Source organism: Archocentrus centrarchus, chromosome 9 (assembly GCF_007364275.1).
Source record: "Archocentrus centrarchus isolate MPI-CPG fArcCen1 chromosome 9, fArcCen1, whole genome shotgun sequence".
Taxonomy (NCBI): domain Eukaryota; kingdom Metazoa; phylum Chordata; class Actinopteri; order Cichliformes; family Cichlidae; genus Archocentrus; species Archocentrus centrarchus.
In genome coordinates this window covers 17,864,010-17,879,608 of record NC_044354.1, presented here as the reverse complement: position 1 = coordinate 17,879,608, position 15,599 = coordinate 17,864,010, and the positions used below count along the sequence as shown (strand labels likewise).

Genomic DNA, 15,599 nt, shown 5'->3' with positions numbered 1-15,599 from the left:
TCTCTCCGCAGCACTCAACCCACGGGCCTAAGCCCCTCTGCTCGGCTCAGCTTTGTGAAACTGCTCATTCTTCACTGTTGCCTGCATGGCTGAAACCCAGAGTGCACATCCATGAGACCATTTGAGATCACAATTACTGGAAAACTTTTTTTTCCCCCCTTTTTTGTGTGTGGCCAACGCATAAACAACTCCATCTGTCAGAGCACCTTTTAGCTGACTTGTTCTTTACAATGGGGAAAAACGCACACACAAAACTTATATTGCTGTCAGGAATTTGTCATATGAAGTAGAAAAAAAAGAAAAATCAAGTAAGATATTTCAGTTTATTTATAAACATGAAAAAAAAAATCAGTTATATCAATTTCACACCAATGAACATAGCATAGAAAAAAATGAGGTAGCAACAGTCTACACTGAAATGTTAGTGATGTCATAAAAATAAAAAAGACATGCAACATTAAAAATAAATAATTTTACATTCCACAAATATTTGCAAAGTACAGAACTTTTAAAATCAAAACCATCAAGTAGGTATAAAATTGTAGCACTCTAGAAATACAGAACATCAAACTTATCAGGTTTTAGAGGCAGATATCCACAGAAAGCTTTTTTTTTTTTTTTTTTTGGCTGTGTAGATATTTTAAAGGCTCCTGGTGAATTCTGTGCCTTTTTGTTATGTTCATTCATGGGGCATGCATTTAAGTCTGTTTCGGTGTGGTGTAAATGGATCCTTTAACCTTATGGATCACAGATCAGTTACTAGCGCTTCTCCTCGTGACTTAAGATCCTCCAGTATCTTCATCAGGAACTGCGTGTTTTCTCCTTTGCACTCTGTTACACCCTGAGATACCTGCCCCTGGTACTTCCCTTTGCTGAGCTCCCACAATGTCTCAACATCTTCCACCAGCCTCACTGCACGCTGGTCCGTCCAGCCCTGAGTTACTTTCTGGAAGGAGTGCATTTCCAGTGCTCTGGCCAGCCGGTAGCCCAGGCTGTGGTGCCTGTCACTGGATGGCGTGTGGCAAGGAAGGCCCCTCTCCCGATGGTAGGAGAAAATGAGTAAGGACAGGAGAGAGGATCCAGCCTCCAAGAGGGGAAGGTTTAAGACCTCAGTCCCTTTGTTTCTCAAACACTTTGTGTCTCCAACCTGTGCGCTAAGGAGGAGCTCTTCCCTCTGACTTTGTTCAGAGATCAGATCCAGCGGGAGCCGACCGTCCCCATCGGTCTGCCGGAGAAGAACAGATCCTAGGAGGGGACAGAGGTGTACATGATCAAATCACACTATTTTTTTTTATTATTATAGATATATCTAATCACAAAATAAAGCTGCTTCATAAACCTAAAGTTGCAGTTCCAATGTTACTACTGCTTGTAAAAACACAATTTGCATAGCTCCAAACACTGCAGCAAAAATAATCCCTCTGCAGCAAGCTCTGGCTGCAAATGTTTGTGTGGAAATAATTTTGATGTTCTCCAATAAGGGATTTTTTTTAAAGTTGTGAAGCAGAATTTACCGTATTCTCAAAACGCAGCTTAAATTTGTTCTGACAAGACAAAACATTTATCAATACTCTTCAAAGGTGAATTTAAAGTGGACGGGGATGTATTCTATTATAATTCTGCATGTGCGCATGCTAAAGTTAAAATCTAGCAGAGAACATTATAAACATGGAAAGCCACAGTGCAGTAGAAAAGATCCTATTTTAAATATTTTAAAGTGGCAGATTGGTCTGAGACTTTGGGGTTAATGAGTGTAATGTAAAAAGCCAGCCGCAGCATCAGTGATAACATCGCAACACAGATAAAACTGACATGCAGCCAAGCTACCTTCGACTGGAGCATCATTATCAAATAAGGCGGAAGAGACACGACAAGGGTCAATGGCGGGACACAGCAACCGATCTAAACAGCACACATACACACAAATACATATACTGTACACTGCACAGGCACTGTGGCACTGAGACCCAAAAGAAACCTCCCAAAAAACAAAAACAGTTTAAATGAACAGCTGTTTTCCCAGTGGCCCTCAGTGCCATCTGAGGTTTTCAGCTCCCTTCTGCAGTAACATCAGCTGACACTCTGTCTTAACTCTGTGACTGGCGGGTCACTTTGTGTTTGTGTAAGGGTTAGTGACCTGATGAAGGGTCTGCTTTTCTTTCCTTTTATGTGCTGCTGTGACTGAGCTCATCAGAGAAAGGGGAGCTACTGGGGGGGGGGGGTAACACGTGACTGTGACATCAGCAAACTGATCTGTTATGGCTGGAATATAGAAAGTGGTTTGTAGGGATAACGTCACCCAAGTTAAGCATTAATTCAAAATATATGTCAATGTGCTACAAACACCATCTAGGCTTGTAGTTTCCGGGGATTTCTATACATTCAAAACACCTCCAATAACCCTGACATCACCCTTTCAGACACGCTTCACTACATTCAAACTGAAGATGACAGTCTTGTTGAATGTAACACTTTTTTTTTTTTCCTCTCCTCTTAGAAAGCCAGCAAAGTTATAATGGTGACATTCACTGTCTCCTCTCTCTCCTCTTCTGCTTCTCTGTTCAGGCTGAAAGCCATTTTCCAGTGTCAGACAGGCCCATGCGCATTTAGCCTACATGGAGCGGGTCGAGTCAAGTGTGAGCCCTTTGTTTGCTTTCACATAGACCCATTTCTGTGGCAAACTGCTTTTGATGGCACTTGACTGTTCAACCTCGGCAATGCTGCTGCCACTTGTGAGCAAGTTTACGGCTCTGTGGAGGCTCGGAATGACACACAGACAGCTGAAAGACTGCTTGATACCACTGCTGGCAGTTGCTTCTGTTTGACAGACACTGTGGGGCTGCAGCAAGCATGACGTTTTAAAGGAGGGACAATCATGTGCGTGTGTTGCACTGTGACATAAACCGCACTTACCAACCCTCCCAGATTCCATTTTTATCAAAAGGCATCCTTTTTTTTTTTTTCCTCCCCTAAATGACACTTTAAAAAAAAGTTTAAAAATGGAACATTATGAAATTTGAAATTGCTCTCCATCTCTCTGTCTGCTACACTGTTTGTAGCAGTTATGAGATAATCGATGAGAGCTCACGTAGCTGTTAGTGGGGAAGGTCAACGCTCATCTACCTTTTAGTGCTTCAAGTCTGAGTGGCAAAAACTCAATCTGCATAAATTGTGGCATTAATCTACATAAACTTTTACATAAGCGAGCAAATTTCAAATGCAGGGGTCAGGCGTCGGGGGCAGCAGTCAAGGACGTAAGAGCACAGATTTGATCAAAGTGGCCACAAGAGAAAGGTGGAGGGGAGGGAGCGGGGAGAAGGAGCAAAGCGGTGTATGTGAAAGAGAGTGAGATTGTTCACAGCAGGTCATAATCACCAGGTTTCTATAACAAGCTGTCTTCGCCATTACACTCATCCAGTAGAAGTGGCTGTAATATGTGAAGCCAACCCTGGCCTGACACATTGTAGAAAGTTTCAGTTCAACGTTGCGGTGGACATTTTTAGGTGGGGATTCGGGGAGGGGGGGGGGTATCTTTTGAAAAATAAGGAATGGGTCTCTAAATCGTATTTTCCTCTCATAAGATACACTGTGCCACTTCCTTTGAGAACCTCGGTGCTTGATAGAGCTTTGTAAGTGGCCTGTAAGTTTGTGCCATGAACCCAAGCTCTTTGTGGAGTGTTTTTACCTTAAAGTGGAAACATGTAAAGAGCGAAGACAAGGTTTAGTTCAATCACTCCTACTTAATTCCTCTCTTTTCATCAAATATGAATGCAGCAGTCCTTCTCTTTAGCTACAATGCAGGGACCTCTAAGCTGCTACTGAGAAAAAAGGATGTAAAAACGTACATGAGGGCAAAAATCAAACTAAAAATAGTCAAATATGTGCAAGAAATAAACAAGATGAAAATTATTGAAAGGGGAATTGACATGTGGAGGACAATAACCATACAAAGGATCACTTGCACTAGAACACCATACATTTGTAATTTAGAATCTGACAACAGAAATCTTGTTGCACTAGAAATGGAAAAAAAAAGAAAAGAAAAAAGAAACTGACCCACTAAAAGCTGACCATTTCCTCTGCTGCTGTTAAAATCAGAAGTCATTATGAAGCTATTAAAATTAAAATATTTGGTTTCATCACAGAGGATGCACATCACCAGCATGAAATAAACACAATCAAAGATAAAGAGAGCGTTTTTTTTCAAATGTTCTCCACCATCATCACATCAGACCCCACTGACAGGCTCCAACCAAAGCGATGACACTGGTGTGGGAAGGGGGGGGGCTGCTGCAGCAGGGCCCCTGGGGTCAGCTTGCCAGAAAGCCTGCGAGGCTGACAACAAAACGGCTACGTGTTTGTTTGTAGAACACACAGCTAACTGTGTGATGGCGTCTGCAGTTTGTCACATTTGCATGATAACCTGCCTTCCTTCCCTTCATTTCCACTAAGCATCAGTTCGCATCTTTTGCCTTTTCATACTTGTTTTTACTCCTTTCATCCACTGAACAGTTCAGTTCTGATCAGTTGCTCCTTATTATCCATCATAGGATATGAGACACCCTCTAATGTTCCCAAACACAGCTCTGCTGCGCTTAATACAGATGTCAATGGTCATATCCAATGGTAAATTGCATATTTGAACATAACAGAAGACATGAAAATAGCATCACGTGCTGTTTCTAATGTAATACATATATACAACACAATGTTATGAGACTACTGCCTGGGGAATGGTTTTGGTGCAGGGACTGTGACTGAAGTGAATCCAGGTATTGGCACTGGGTGTCAGATATGCTGCAGTGGAGATAAATACTGCACCTGGGGGATTACATGAGAGCATAGGGTAATTACACCATCCTCTGTGTGTGCGCACGTGTGTGCATATGTATATATGTGTGTGTGCATATGTATATGTGTGTAAATGCGAAAATGCCCCACTAAAACCTAAGCTCTGAAGCTACTAGCGGAGGGAGGAAATTCGCATGCTGAGCAAAAGCCACTGCCTGATGCACCAGCCAGATGCAGTCTGGCTGTTTCTCACACACAGGCATTTACATACAGAGCGCAAAGCCCTTTGGCCTTTAGAGGGCAGGCGAAGACAAGAAATATAAAAGCGAGAGTGGAGGAAGGGAAAATTGGCGCAAAAAGAGGGAGGGAGGAAGGAAAGAAAGATGCAGTGCTCCCTCCCCCTATGTCTCTCTCTCTCTCTCGCTCTCTGTCTCTGGTCTGAGGCTGAGGCTAAGGCAGACAAGCTGGGAAGCAGGCAGCTCCACAGCATGGTAAACATCCTCTCGCTCACCCACCTCCCCCACCCCGCTGCCTGAAAAAGAGAGGCAGGGTGAGTGTGTGAACTGCAGCCAGGGGCACGGCATCACTTATCCACAGGGAGCTGCTAGCTAGCAACTAGAAACCACAGCAAAAACAACAAGGCCAACCAAGTGACGCACCAAAGCAGCCAGCAGCGGAGAGGCATCAGATGCAGAACCACCACACAGACGAGTATGCTAAAATCCTCCTCTGTAACAACGCTCAGTGATATCTTGTTTACCAATATTAATGGAGGAGTAGCTGTTCTAGTTTGCCTATATTATAGTTACTCTTTTAATTCAGCTTAAATTATACTGGCATCACAAACAGTTGTTCTGAACAGAGAGCTATGTTTTCAGTCACAGGTGAGCTTTGTTTTAACAGGTTGCGTCTCACAATCAGATGCAGTTCTTTCTGGAACACAGGTAGTCTTCCAGGGGTCCGCACAAAGGTTTGATCATACCCTTTTGGAGGAAGCAGCACAAAAAAGGTAGGATGAAGGCATGGACAGCAGCTGCTAGCTTTGTGTAAACCAACACCACTACACTCTTAGTTGTAAGGGGAATCAAATATGCTTTGATTTACTGGATGCTGAATAATCCTGGGCACTTAGCATCTTAAATAATCAGACTGGAGGCGTAAATTAGTCTTTAACTGGTCCAGAATCACTGATAAGTGATGTCAAAGAACAGAATTTACTGAAGAAAAACTGTAGAGGAAGATAAGGATGCAAAAAAATAAATACCCACCCACACTTACATGAAAAGCACCAACTGGTACAATAACTGAATGAATCTATGACAAACAATCAATTAAATGATGTCATTTGGATGAGTCAACCCTTGAATTCGGTTTTTGTTTTCTGGGACAGACCGAAAAGAGATATCAGTGAAGAAGCCTTTTTATGATGTGATTCAGCGGGAAAAACTAAATTATAACATAGTTTTGGCTGATTCCAAAAGATGAGCAAAAAAGTTTATGAACAATTTTCAACTGATCCAGTCACATGAAACTATTTTTTTTTTTTACTCATTTTTTATGCAAGATTGTCACACTTGACTAGAACTTTAAAACAAGGACTTTTCAGTTTCTCGTTGTGTGGGAAAAGTTTGATTTGAGAACCTTCCAATAACTTTACATTCCAGTTGTTTAAAGAATGAATAAAGGCTTCCACTATATGCACAATTTTTGAGCTGCTCCAAAACAGCCCTACGTGTGAGCGGGAGATGTCCTTAAGTACTGCAATAATTAAAACGCTCCATCTGTGTGGCTGCGTTCAACCTCTGTTGAATGTGTCAGCTTTCATTATGACACATTCTTCCCAAGTTTAAACTTCACCCATTGTTGCCTTTCAGCATCCTTTGTCACCTTCTTGTTAATGACTTTCAAATACATTAAAAAAAGTGCTTGTATTTTTTATTAACATATTTTTTAAATATACCATTGAATTCCTCCCTGAGCACGTAGCTCAACGTTTTCATTTAAGCTGCAAGGGGAAGGGGAAAAAAAAAAAAAAAAGAGGGTGCTAACATTTTTTTCGTGGATTGTATGATGATTTAAGTTCATGGCTGGAGCACAGGGAAAGACAGCAATCTTCATGGCCAACAATAAATAAATAAATAAATAAAAATCATGTAGTCCTGTGACCATGCTGTCCCCCCCCCCCCTTTTCAGTCAGCCTGGAAACAAACAAAAGGAATGAACTAAACCTTGAATCTCAGCCTTGTTTGCAGTTGGGTAGAGCATGGTTTCAACACCTACAAATTAATTGTCCACGCCTTCATGTAGTCCTTTCAAATAAACCCTGAACCTTGCAGGTGAAAGCAAGGTGAAAGCAAAATAAAAAATAAATAAATAAAAAAAGAGGAAGAAAGTTTAATGTTCCTTGGCCTCTGCCCTCTCTTTTTACAGAAGCTAGCTCTCAGTGGCTTTCATGCTCACTGAATACTGAAGCTGTTTAAAAAAGGGAAACAAAAAGGGCAAAACGTGCTTTTGTATATTATAAGTGGTGTTGGGCATAAATAGCAGGAAAGAAACACTTGCTGGCAAATCTCAAAATCACCTCCCCCCCCCCATATTCTTGGTACATCTTTGGCCCTCATCCGTATAAAGCAGAGTTTTTCTGAAAAGGGGTCGCACCCTTCTCTTGGAGAACACCGAGGAATTATCGGGAAGAGATCCCTGGCACCCCCCAGAAAAAACACAAAAACACAGGTATGTGTGAGTCTGCGTATGTGTCGGGGGGTAATAAGAGACAGGTAGGAAGAGAGGAGAAAGGAGAGTCTAGTCAGAATTCCCAGCGAGGGAAGTCCTTGAACTACAGCCTGGAGAAACCTGCAGTTGAAACATCAACACTCCGGAGTGAAGCCGACGGCTCCAAACACAGCTTCACCTCTAATAGTACGAGAGCTCAGCTCCTCACAGTTGCCAGTTCAGGACCCACGGGGAAATAAGTGCTGAGCAGAGTGAACTTTATTTATTTCTTTACCGTGCTGACAGTGAAAAGGTCCAAGTGTGTCTAAACAACTACCTGTGTGTGTGTGTGTGTGTGTGTGTGTGTGCGCACGCGTATCTATGACAAAGATAGACACAGACAAACCACGTCTGACAACAGCTGTCCAAGGGGACTGTGTGTTTCTTGTGCCACTGAGCAAATGACATCTTTCTGCTCCACAAACACTAGTTCACGTTAATATCTACCGGGATCACAGGATCTAGCGTGTGTGTGTGTGTGTCTGTGCGCATCCAAGACATGCACAAAAATCCAAAGAGGAATTGAAGAAGCAGTCATGCAGCAACTTCTCCGAGGTCTCTGAACCCAACTTAAGGCAAATAACTGGAGTAGAAGCATCCTAGAATACTTCAAGCTGAACAATTATTTTAACTTATACACTCTTTCCTCTTCGACCATCTAAATTAATCTCTCCGTGAGAATTCCTTCGTGTTTACAAGTTGAGGTGGACTAGTCGCGCTTACTAACGTGGTGGGGAGTATTTAGAGGACGCCATCAGTGATTACGGTCACGGGGCTGTGTGGTGACAGCTTAAAAGCCCTTTTCTTTATTTCTCCTCCCTCTTTGCTAACCGACACGCCTCCTCTATGTGCGTGTGTGCCAGGTCTGAACTGCACAACTAAAGGCTCCAGGTCATTTTCCATTCCAATCAGGAGTACCGGCTGCCATGGCCACCCTGCAAAATGTATAACATTTCTACCAGCTGAGGAAGGAAGGGACACGAGGAGCAACAGCAAACATACACTCATTAAAGCATTTGAGATTCAGGAAAATGGTTTGCGTATGTAGACACACACACACCAAAATATATAGCCAAGGACACTTCAATACGGTGTAAAAACAAGCCAAACACACACACACAGGGTCATGTGGGGCGGCCTTGGGCAACGAGAGGAGGAGGGGGGAGAAAGCAGTGTCAGCCTTGCCCTCAGCCATGGCATCCTTTCATTGCCAGCTCCATAAGCCTGGAGGGACTGAGGTAGAGTTGGTAGGGGGTGGGATCTATCCCTTTCTCCCCCATACAATTCATCCCTTAAAATGTGCGCGCACACACACACACACACACACACACACACACACACACACACACACACACACACACACACACACACACACACACAGGCCTCCAAGCAGACAGGCTTACAAAGGGGTGAGATCACTCCCAAGTAAAGGCTTTGTTGGTGTGCCAGTGTCAGTATTGCCCTCTCTGGCCTACCAAAACCTTGGCAGCTAGGTTCAGTTTGTCTGCTGGAAACAACTAGGACAACAGGGTGAATGGCTCGATAAAAAAAAAAAAAAATAGTTTCAGGAAATGCAGCATACGCTCAGAAGAATAAAACACACAGGAATATAATAAATAGAGATGCATCTGGCCCACTAGCCTGTTTTCCTATCATGGGATGGTGAAGCAAGTGTACCTGGCCAAAATTCTAAAAAGCAGTCTGATGTATGGGTGTTGGAAATGCAGCCACAAGCACAAAAGTCCTGCTTGAGTTTAGAGTGAAAAATTGGAATGAAGAAGAATATAAAGATGGTTATGGTAACTAGGCAGGATGCAGGCCCCAAAGCCAAAACTTTCCGCATTTAACAGCATGGACGTAAGAATCTAAAAAAGAAGGGGGCGGGGGGGTGGGGAGCCTAGGCCTACTGATGGTGTCCATGGCAACCAGATGGAGATCATGGAAAAAAGACCCTGGGAGACCATATAGCCTGGAGTCAAGAGGACCACCTCCTCACCAACTCCCTGCTGTAGCCTTTAGACAACCCGCCATCAAGGTGTGATGAAATAGCAAACAGTCAGGAGAGACTGAGTGAGGAAAAGGAGTATAATGTAGGAGCCTCCAGGTGTTTCAAATTGAGAAAATTTTCATTGCTGTTGTTCTGTTTGGTCCCTGCAACAAGACCTGGCCTAGACACTAAAGCCAGACGTCTGCTGCATACACACACACACACACACACACACACACACACACACCCGCTTCCAATTTTATAGATACAGATAGCTGCTTCATCTGACCTCTTTTAATTTGCGCTCTCTGCTGTTACTGAGGAAGGAAGAAAAAAAAAAAAAAAAAAAGAGGGGGGGAGTGCTCTCTTGTTTCCTCTCCGGGACTAAACAATCCCAGTCTAATTTATTTTTTGAGGACAGAATATGTACATGTGTTAATGGGAAAGTCGAATCAAATTAACTATAATTAGTCAAACTGAGAAGTGAGTTGAAGCAGAGGTATGTTACATGGGGGACTGGTTCAATGCTGGCAAATATCACTCCTCCCCCCAAAACACACACACACACACACACACACACACACACACACACACACACACACACACTTACTTCCCGAGTCACCGCCTGCCATACCACCAGCAATGCCACCCTCTCCTGAGCTCCGACACCCGTCATACTCACCTCAACCCTACTGAGCTCAGACTGCATGTGGCACGCAAACATGCAGACACACAAACTACTTTTGTTGTGACACATTTCCACAAAAACCTGCATGTGAATTTCGCAAGCGGCGCACCCTGACTCCTCTAATCTTGTCAAAAAGACGTTAACAGACATCTTACGAGGTGATGCTGTAATCGCTTTGGACAGATACTGCAGCGCCGGATTGCATGTGAATTATGAAGGTTAGCAGTGGGGGCAGAGAGAGAGAGATGGGTGCACATGATCTAGAATTCATACAGTGAAGAAGAGGACAACTGCTACAGTTTCTGGGCCCCAGAGTCAATTCGGATTCTGTACCAAACAACATTTGCCATTTGCAGCATATTAGAAAATATCAAAATTCCTGCCATGTCTGCATTAAACTACTTAAACAATGACCACCATAAAAATATTCGCAGGTAACAAATCAGAACACAACCCAAGTTTAAACATTATAGGGTGGTCCAAATTAATGGCACATTTTAGTTAGACCCTCCACACTGGGCAAATATCTTTTGTTGTCTTTCAAACTCATGATTCCCAGTGTGCACCAGACGCTTTCTGTCATAAAATGCCCAAATGAGCCCATCATGAGGTTAGTTTTTTTTTCAAATTGCAGAAAGCACGCTACAGAGACGCTGAAGAAATTAAACAGCTGCTATTACGGGCTAAATAGTATCGCATGTGATGGATAAACTGAAATCGATGTGGAACATTGGTGGAGTGCCTCTTTTTAAAGCGTTCTCATCAACAGGGCCCTTGATTCCACCGGCAGGGTAATTAAGATAAAACTGTAGCCTTGTAAATAACGTCAAACACAACATTTAGTTGCCTGACACGCTTGGCTACATTTGTTCGCTTTGTTGGAATCAAAGTTTCTCTTGGCTAAAGCAGGATCATCAGTCTGTACAGCTAAATTTGTTGGAGATGTTGAGTTTAAAAAAAAAAAAAAAAAAAAAGTACTAAAGCTAATCCTGTGTTAAATTTTCAATGCTAACAATAAAAAAATAATAATAAATAACTAATGTTGATATTACTATTCACAACAACAACAATGTGAACCTGTGCTGATTAAAAGCATTGGCCAAACCTAATATATGCACCTGGATACACAAATGAGTTTATCATTACTTTAATATATTTATAGCTGCTTAATACTAGTCACAATATGTGAGCTGCTAGAAGAGTGGATGCATTTACATTCACTGGTTAATCCATCCATCAGTGGTATTGATTAGAAAAATGCTTCTCAAGCTAGTTCATCAATGCAATGCCGTAGCCAACTCGAAAGTATAGATACTGAAGTTCACCGCTCAAGATGTCACCACCATGAATACTTCCAACTAGGGTGTGATTTGTGGGGGGGGGGGGGGGATTATGAACTTCAACTAAACAACTTCAGAAACATAAACATAAAACCACAGCATGTAAAAGAATATTGGAACATATTTTTTTAAATGAAATTACGTGCAGTTTTCTCAGTGTCATGTTTTCCTCTTCAGAAACAGAGGATCCAATCAAACATAACATTACAGTTTAACCTGCCAGAATTAGATCCCCTTTCCACACAAAATGCTGTAAATTTAAAAATATATTAAATATTCTGCTACAGTAGATTCCTACATATCTGACTTGGAAAACAGACATTATCTGCTGAGATCGTCAGCAGCAGACTTTCAGAGTTTGAGTCACCGATGTGATAATGACTTGGCTCTGCAACGAGTTCTACAGCATCACAGACCGTACGTCCTAACTTGTGAATGATACCTTGATGGGTTAGGACTGATCTTTTTATACAGGAGTGCAGCTGCTCCTTTCTGTCAACCCATTACAGCAGCTGCAACATCACTTGCAAAGTCATCAAACCAAAAGCCAACAAACTGCGCACTTCAGAGAGGTCTTTAGTAACTAGTCGCGCAACTTACCACTGTATGGAATTCAGATCTCCATGATCACGCAAGTGGTTGACACACAGCCAGAATATTTCTATGATGTTTTACTCTGAGAGTGTCCTGATGCTCTGAAGCTGGTTCATTTCTCCTTTATTTAGTTAATAGTAGTTTTCGCATTGAAATATCAGTGCTTAGCGGCTTAATGAAAAGTTGGCACGCACCAATCTGGAACACCCCTGCCTAAGCAGTGGGGGGTTGGGGGGGGGATTCACTGGGGACATGTAGACCAGAGGGAAGTTATTATAAAGATAAATTGCAGCAGTGCATCTGTGTGCACTTCTACAGTTTACTCACCTCCATGTTCCAGTAGCATTTTGGCAATGTCCATGTGTCCATTTAGCAGGGCATCATGCAGTGGACTCACTCCATCTACCTGATTATTAAGCACAGGAGCAGGGCGGTGATGCAGCAAAGCTTCCACACACTCAGTGCTGCCATGGTTGCATGCCTCATGCAGGGGTGTCCAGCCTGCATGGTCTATGTAATCAAACCAGAAACAGATGCATAAACAATGCTGACTCAAAAGGAAAGCCAAATGAAATGGAGAAAAACAGTTAATCCCAGTATAGAATATCCAGCCTGTTGTACACCTCACCAGAAATTTAAATTTAACAACCTGTGACGTACTTTCTGGGGTTCCAAATGTAGCTGTAGTCCTAAATTTTAATTCCGATCAACTTTAAGGCATGTGCCATTATACTTTCGAGCGTGGGTTTCTAGCAACAGCCACCTTCATCCACCTGTTGCTTATCCATGTAAATTACTAGCTATTGCTTGCAAGGCGTGCTACATATTATTGATACGGTCTTTGCAAAAAGCTAAAATCTATCTAATAACTTCTGTAAAATGTGGCTAACAAGAAGTGAAATCAGCTCAAAAAACACATTACATAAAAGTTATAAACTGCTTTGCATGGCAATGAGTGCAAGGTTCCCCTGCTCAAAAAGGCACATGTACAGGCCCGTTTTAAGTTTGCCAGTGATCATCTAAATGATTCAGAGAAGGCTTGGGAAAAAGTGCTGTGATCAGATGAAACCAAAAATCAAGCTCTCTAGTATCAACTTGCCTCGCTGTATTTGAAGTAATAAAACTCTTGTGTGTGATCCAAAGAACACCATCCCCACAGTCAAGCACGGAGGTGGAAACATTATGCTTTGGGGCTGTTTTTCTGCTAAGTGTACAGGATGAGTTCACCACATTGAGGGGCCAATGGGGCCATGTACCGTAAAAATCTTGGATGACAACCTCCTTCCCTCAGCCAGAAGACTGAAGGTGGGTCATGGATGGGTCTACCAGCATGACAATGACCCAAAGCATGCCACCAAGGTAACAAAAGAGTGGCTAAAGAAGAAGCACAAAGTATAAAGCATACAGTAAAGTCATGGAGGGGCCTAGCTCGTCTCCAGACCTCAGTCCAACAGAAAATCTGTGGATGGGAGCTGAAGCTTCAAGTTGACAAAAAAAAAAAGCCAAGCAATAGCCAAGATCAAATACTTATTTCACTCACTGACATGCAAATCTATTTATAACTTTTATGTAATGTGTTTTTTGTTCATTTCTTTGTAAGTGAGTAAACTTACAAATTCAAAAGGGGATCAAATAATTATTTCCCCCACTGTGTATATATCCAACAGCTCATATTTAAAAACTGAGTCATGTCAAACTTCATGTCACAATAAAAGATTAAAGACTGTCGTAAGAAGGGGCTAACTCACGCTCTCATGGCTAAGATGATGGTCAGCTCTGACCATTTCACAAACAAACTAGCAGCAGATATTTGGAGGAACAATGCTCCCCACACTTTTCAGAAACCAAATGCTATTCTTGACTTTTATGTGTTCCCACAGGCAAAGAAGACCAACATGAGTTAACTGATGGTGCCATTAGTTTAAAATGATTTTTTTTGTGCAATGAATACATTGCTAATCATTGTTGAGGTACATGTCAAAGATAATTGACATGTACCTCAATAAAGGAGAAAAAAAAAAAAAAAAATCAACATTTTCAAGAAACATTCTAAGGAACACAACAAAAAACGAATCTTTTTAATCTGTTTGCTCTGAAAACTTAACATGCTCTGACTCAATTAGCATCAGGCCTCTTTTTTGAATAAAACTGTAATGTGGCAGTTATTTTACCATTTTGCCCGTAGTTCTACTTGATCACATTTTGGACTTACGCCCCCCCCCCCACCACCACCATCACCATCACCACCAAGATGCAAGTCAATTTAGTCTACTATTAAGGGGTGATTACAAAATCAGAGAAACCTTTAAAAACGGCACATTTCCATAAAAGGAGGGCAAGTCATTATATTTGACCTAAAGGGACTAAAGAAAGTCACTCTGAAATATCAAAAGGGATTCGATTCACTTAGCAAAGTGGCCATAAATCTATAAATCTGAGACTCCAAACCCATCCTGCTCTTACTAGACACACCCTTTAAATTTTAGCTAAAGGTTAAACGCAATCATGATGACGCGCACACGCTTCCATTCCTTCTCTCTCTCTTTTTTTTCCCCCCTCCAGTGTTAATCGCTCTCCAAAACCCCAGAGCAAACAGTGGGAGTGAAGTGAGATGACAGTGAGACAGAGGTTATAGAAAAAAAGGGAAAGCGGGAAAAGTCTTACCTTTAACATTGATGTCTGTGCCAGGAAGCGCCAGAATCTGATGCACCGTTTCCACTTGGTTCCTTTTGCAAGCTCTGTGGAGGAGGGTCTCTCCTTCGACCAGGACGCACACAACGGACAAACACACCCAAAAGAAAGAAGAGGCGGAAGAGAAGAGAGGAATCCAAAATCAGGGTGTGCCTGATGTCTTTCCCATTGTCCCCCTCCATATGGTGAATACGCCAATTAAATACCACAGAAATGTCACCAAACACACAAAAAAGTCCCTGACCTAAAAAGAGTGCGACCCGCCAATGAGGTTGCGATTAAAGAGGAGTGATGAGAAAAGGGGGGAGATCTTTCAAGAGAGAAAAAAAAAAAACGAGAGGAAAAAAATTAAAGATGGAGAGTTGGGCTAATTCTCCGCGCTCTTTTTCCTTATTTATAGAGAGAGATTGTCCACTTACGCCCCATGCCCAACAAAGTTAATATCAGGGCAGCTGGCGACTAAATGAATGTAGTGGTGAAAAAAGTAGTCTCGCTTCCTGTTCATTCATCCCTATATTGTTACTTAAGAGGAAGTTATGGTAGACAGCCCTCGCACAAAGCCTCGAAAACGATTCTTCACAGAGCCTAGGTTCAAAAGCTCTGCTGGGCATTGCCAGTGTCACCACGTGATATTTAATCAGCAAACTACTAGTGGGGGAAAAAAAAATGGGGGGGCTCTCAAAAGATTCTATTTACATTTTTACACAATTTTATTCCACCCATTCTTTTTTTTCCT

General features: G+C 42.2%; 1 protein-coding gene across 3 annotated transcripts in view; it reads right to left on the bottom strand.

The window, feature by feature from the left end:
• Nucleotides 1–578: 578 nt before the first annotated feature.
• The window catches only part of slf1 (SMC5/6 complex localization factor 1), a 34,276-nt gene continuing 19,255 nt past the window's right edge, over nucleotides 579–15,599 (bottom strand). For 2 of the 3 annotated variants that reach the window (XM_030736939.1, XM_030736940.1), the window contains exons 16-18: nucleotides 14,837–14,929; nucleotides 12,500–12,682; nucleotides 579–1,245 (exon numbers count right to left, since the gene is read on the bottom strand). In XM_030736939.1, the coding sequence (XP_030592799.1) occupies nucleotides 746–1,245; nucleotides 12,500–12,682; nucleotides 14,837–14,929 (776 nt within the window). In that variant the 3' untranslated portion in view covers nucleotides 579–745. The remainder of the gene's footprint in view (nucleotides 1,246–12,499; nucleotides 12,683–14,836; nucleotides 14,930–15,599) is intronic. The other variant, XM_030736941.1, reaches the window with a different exon arrangement.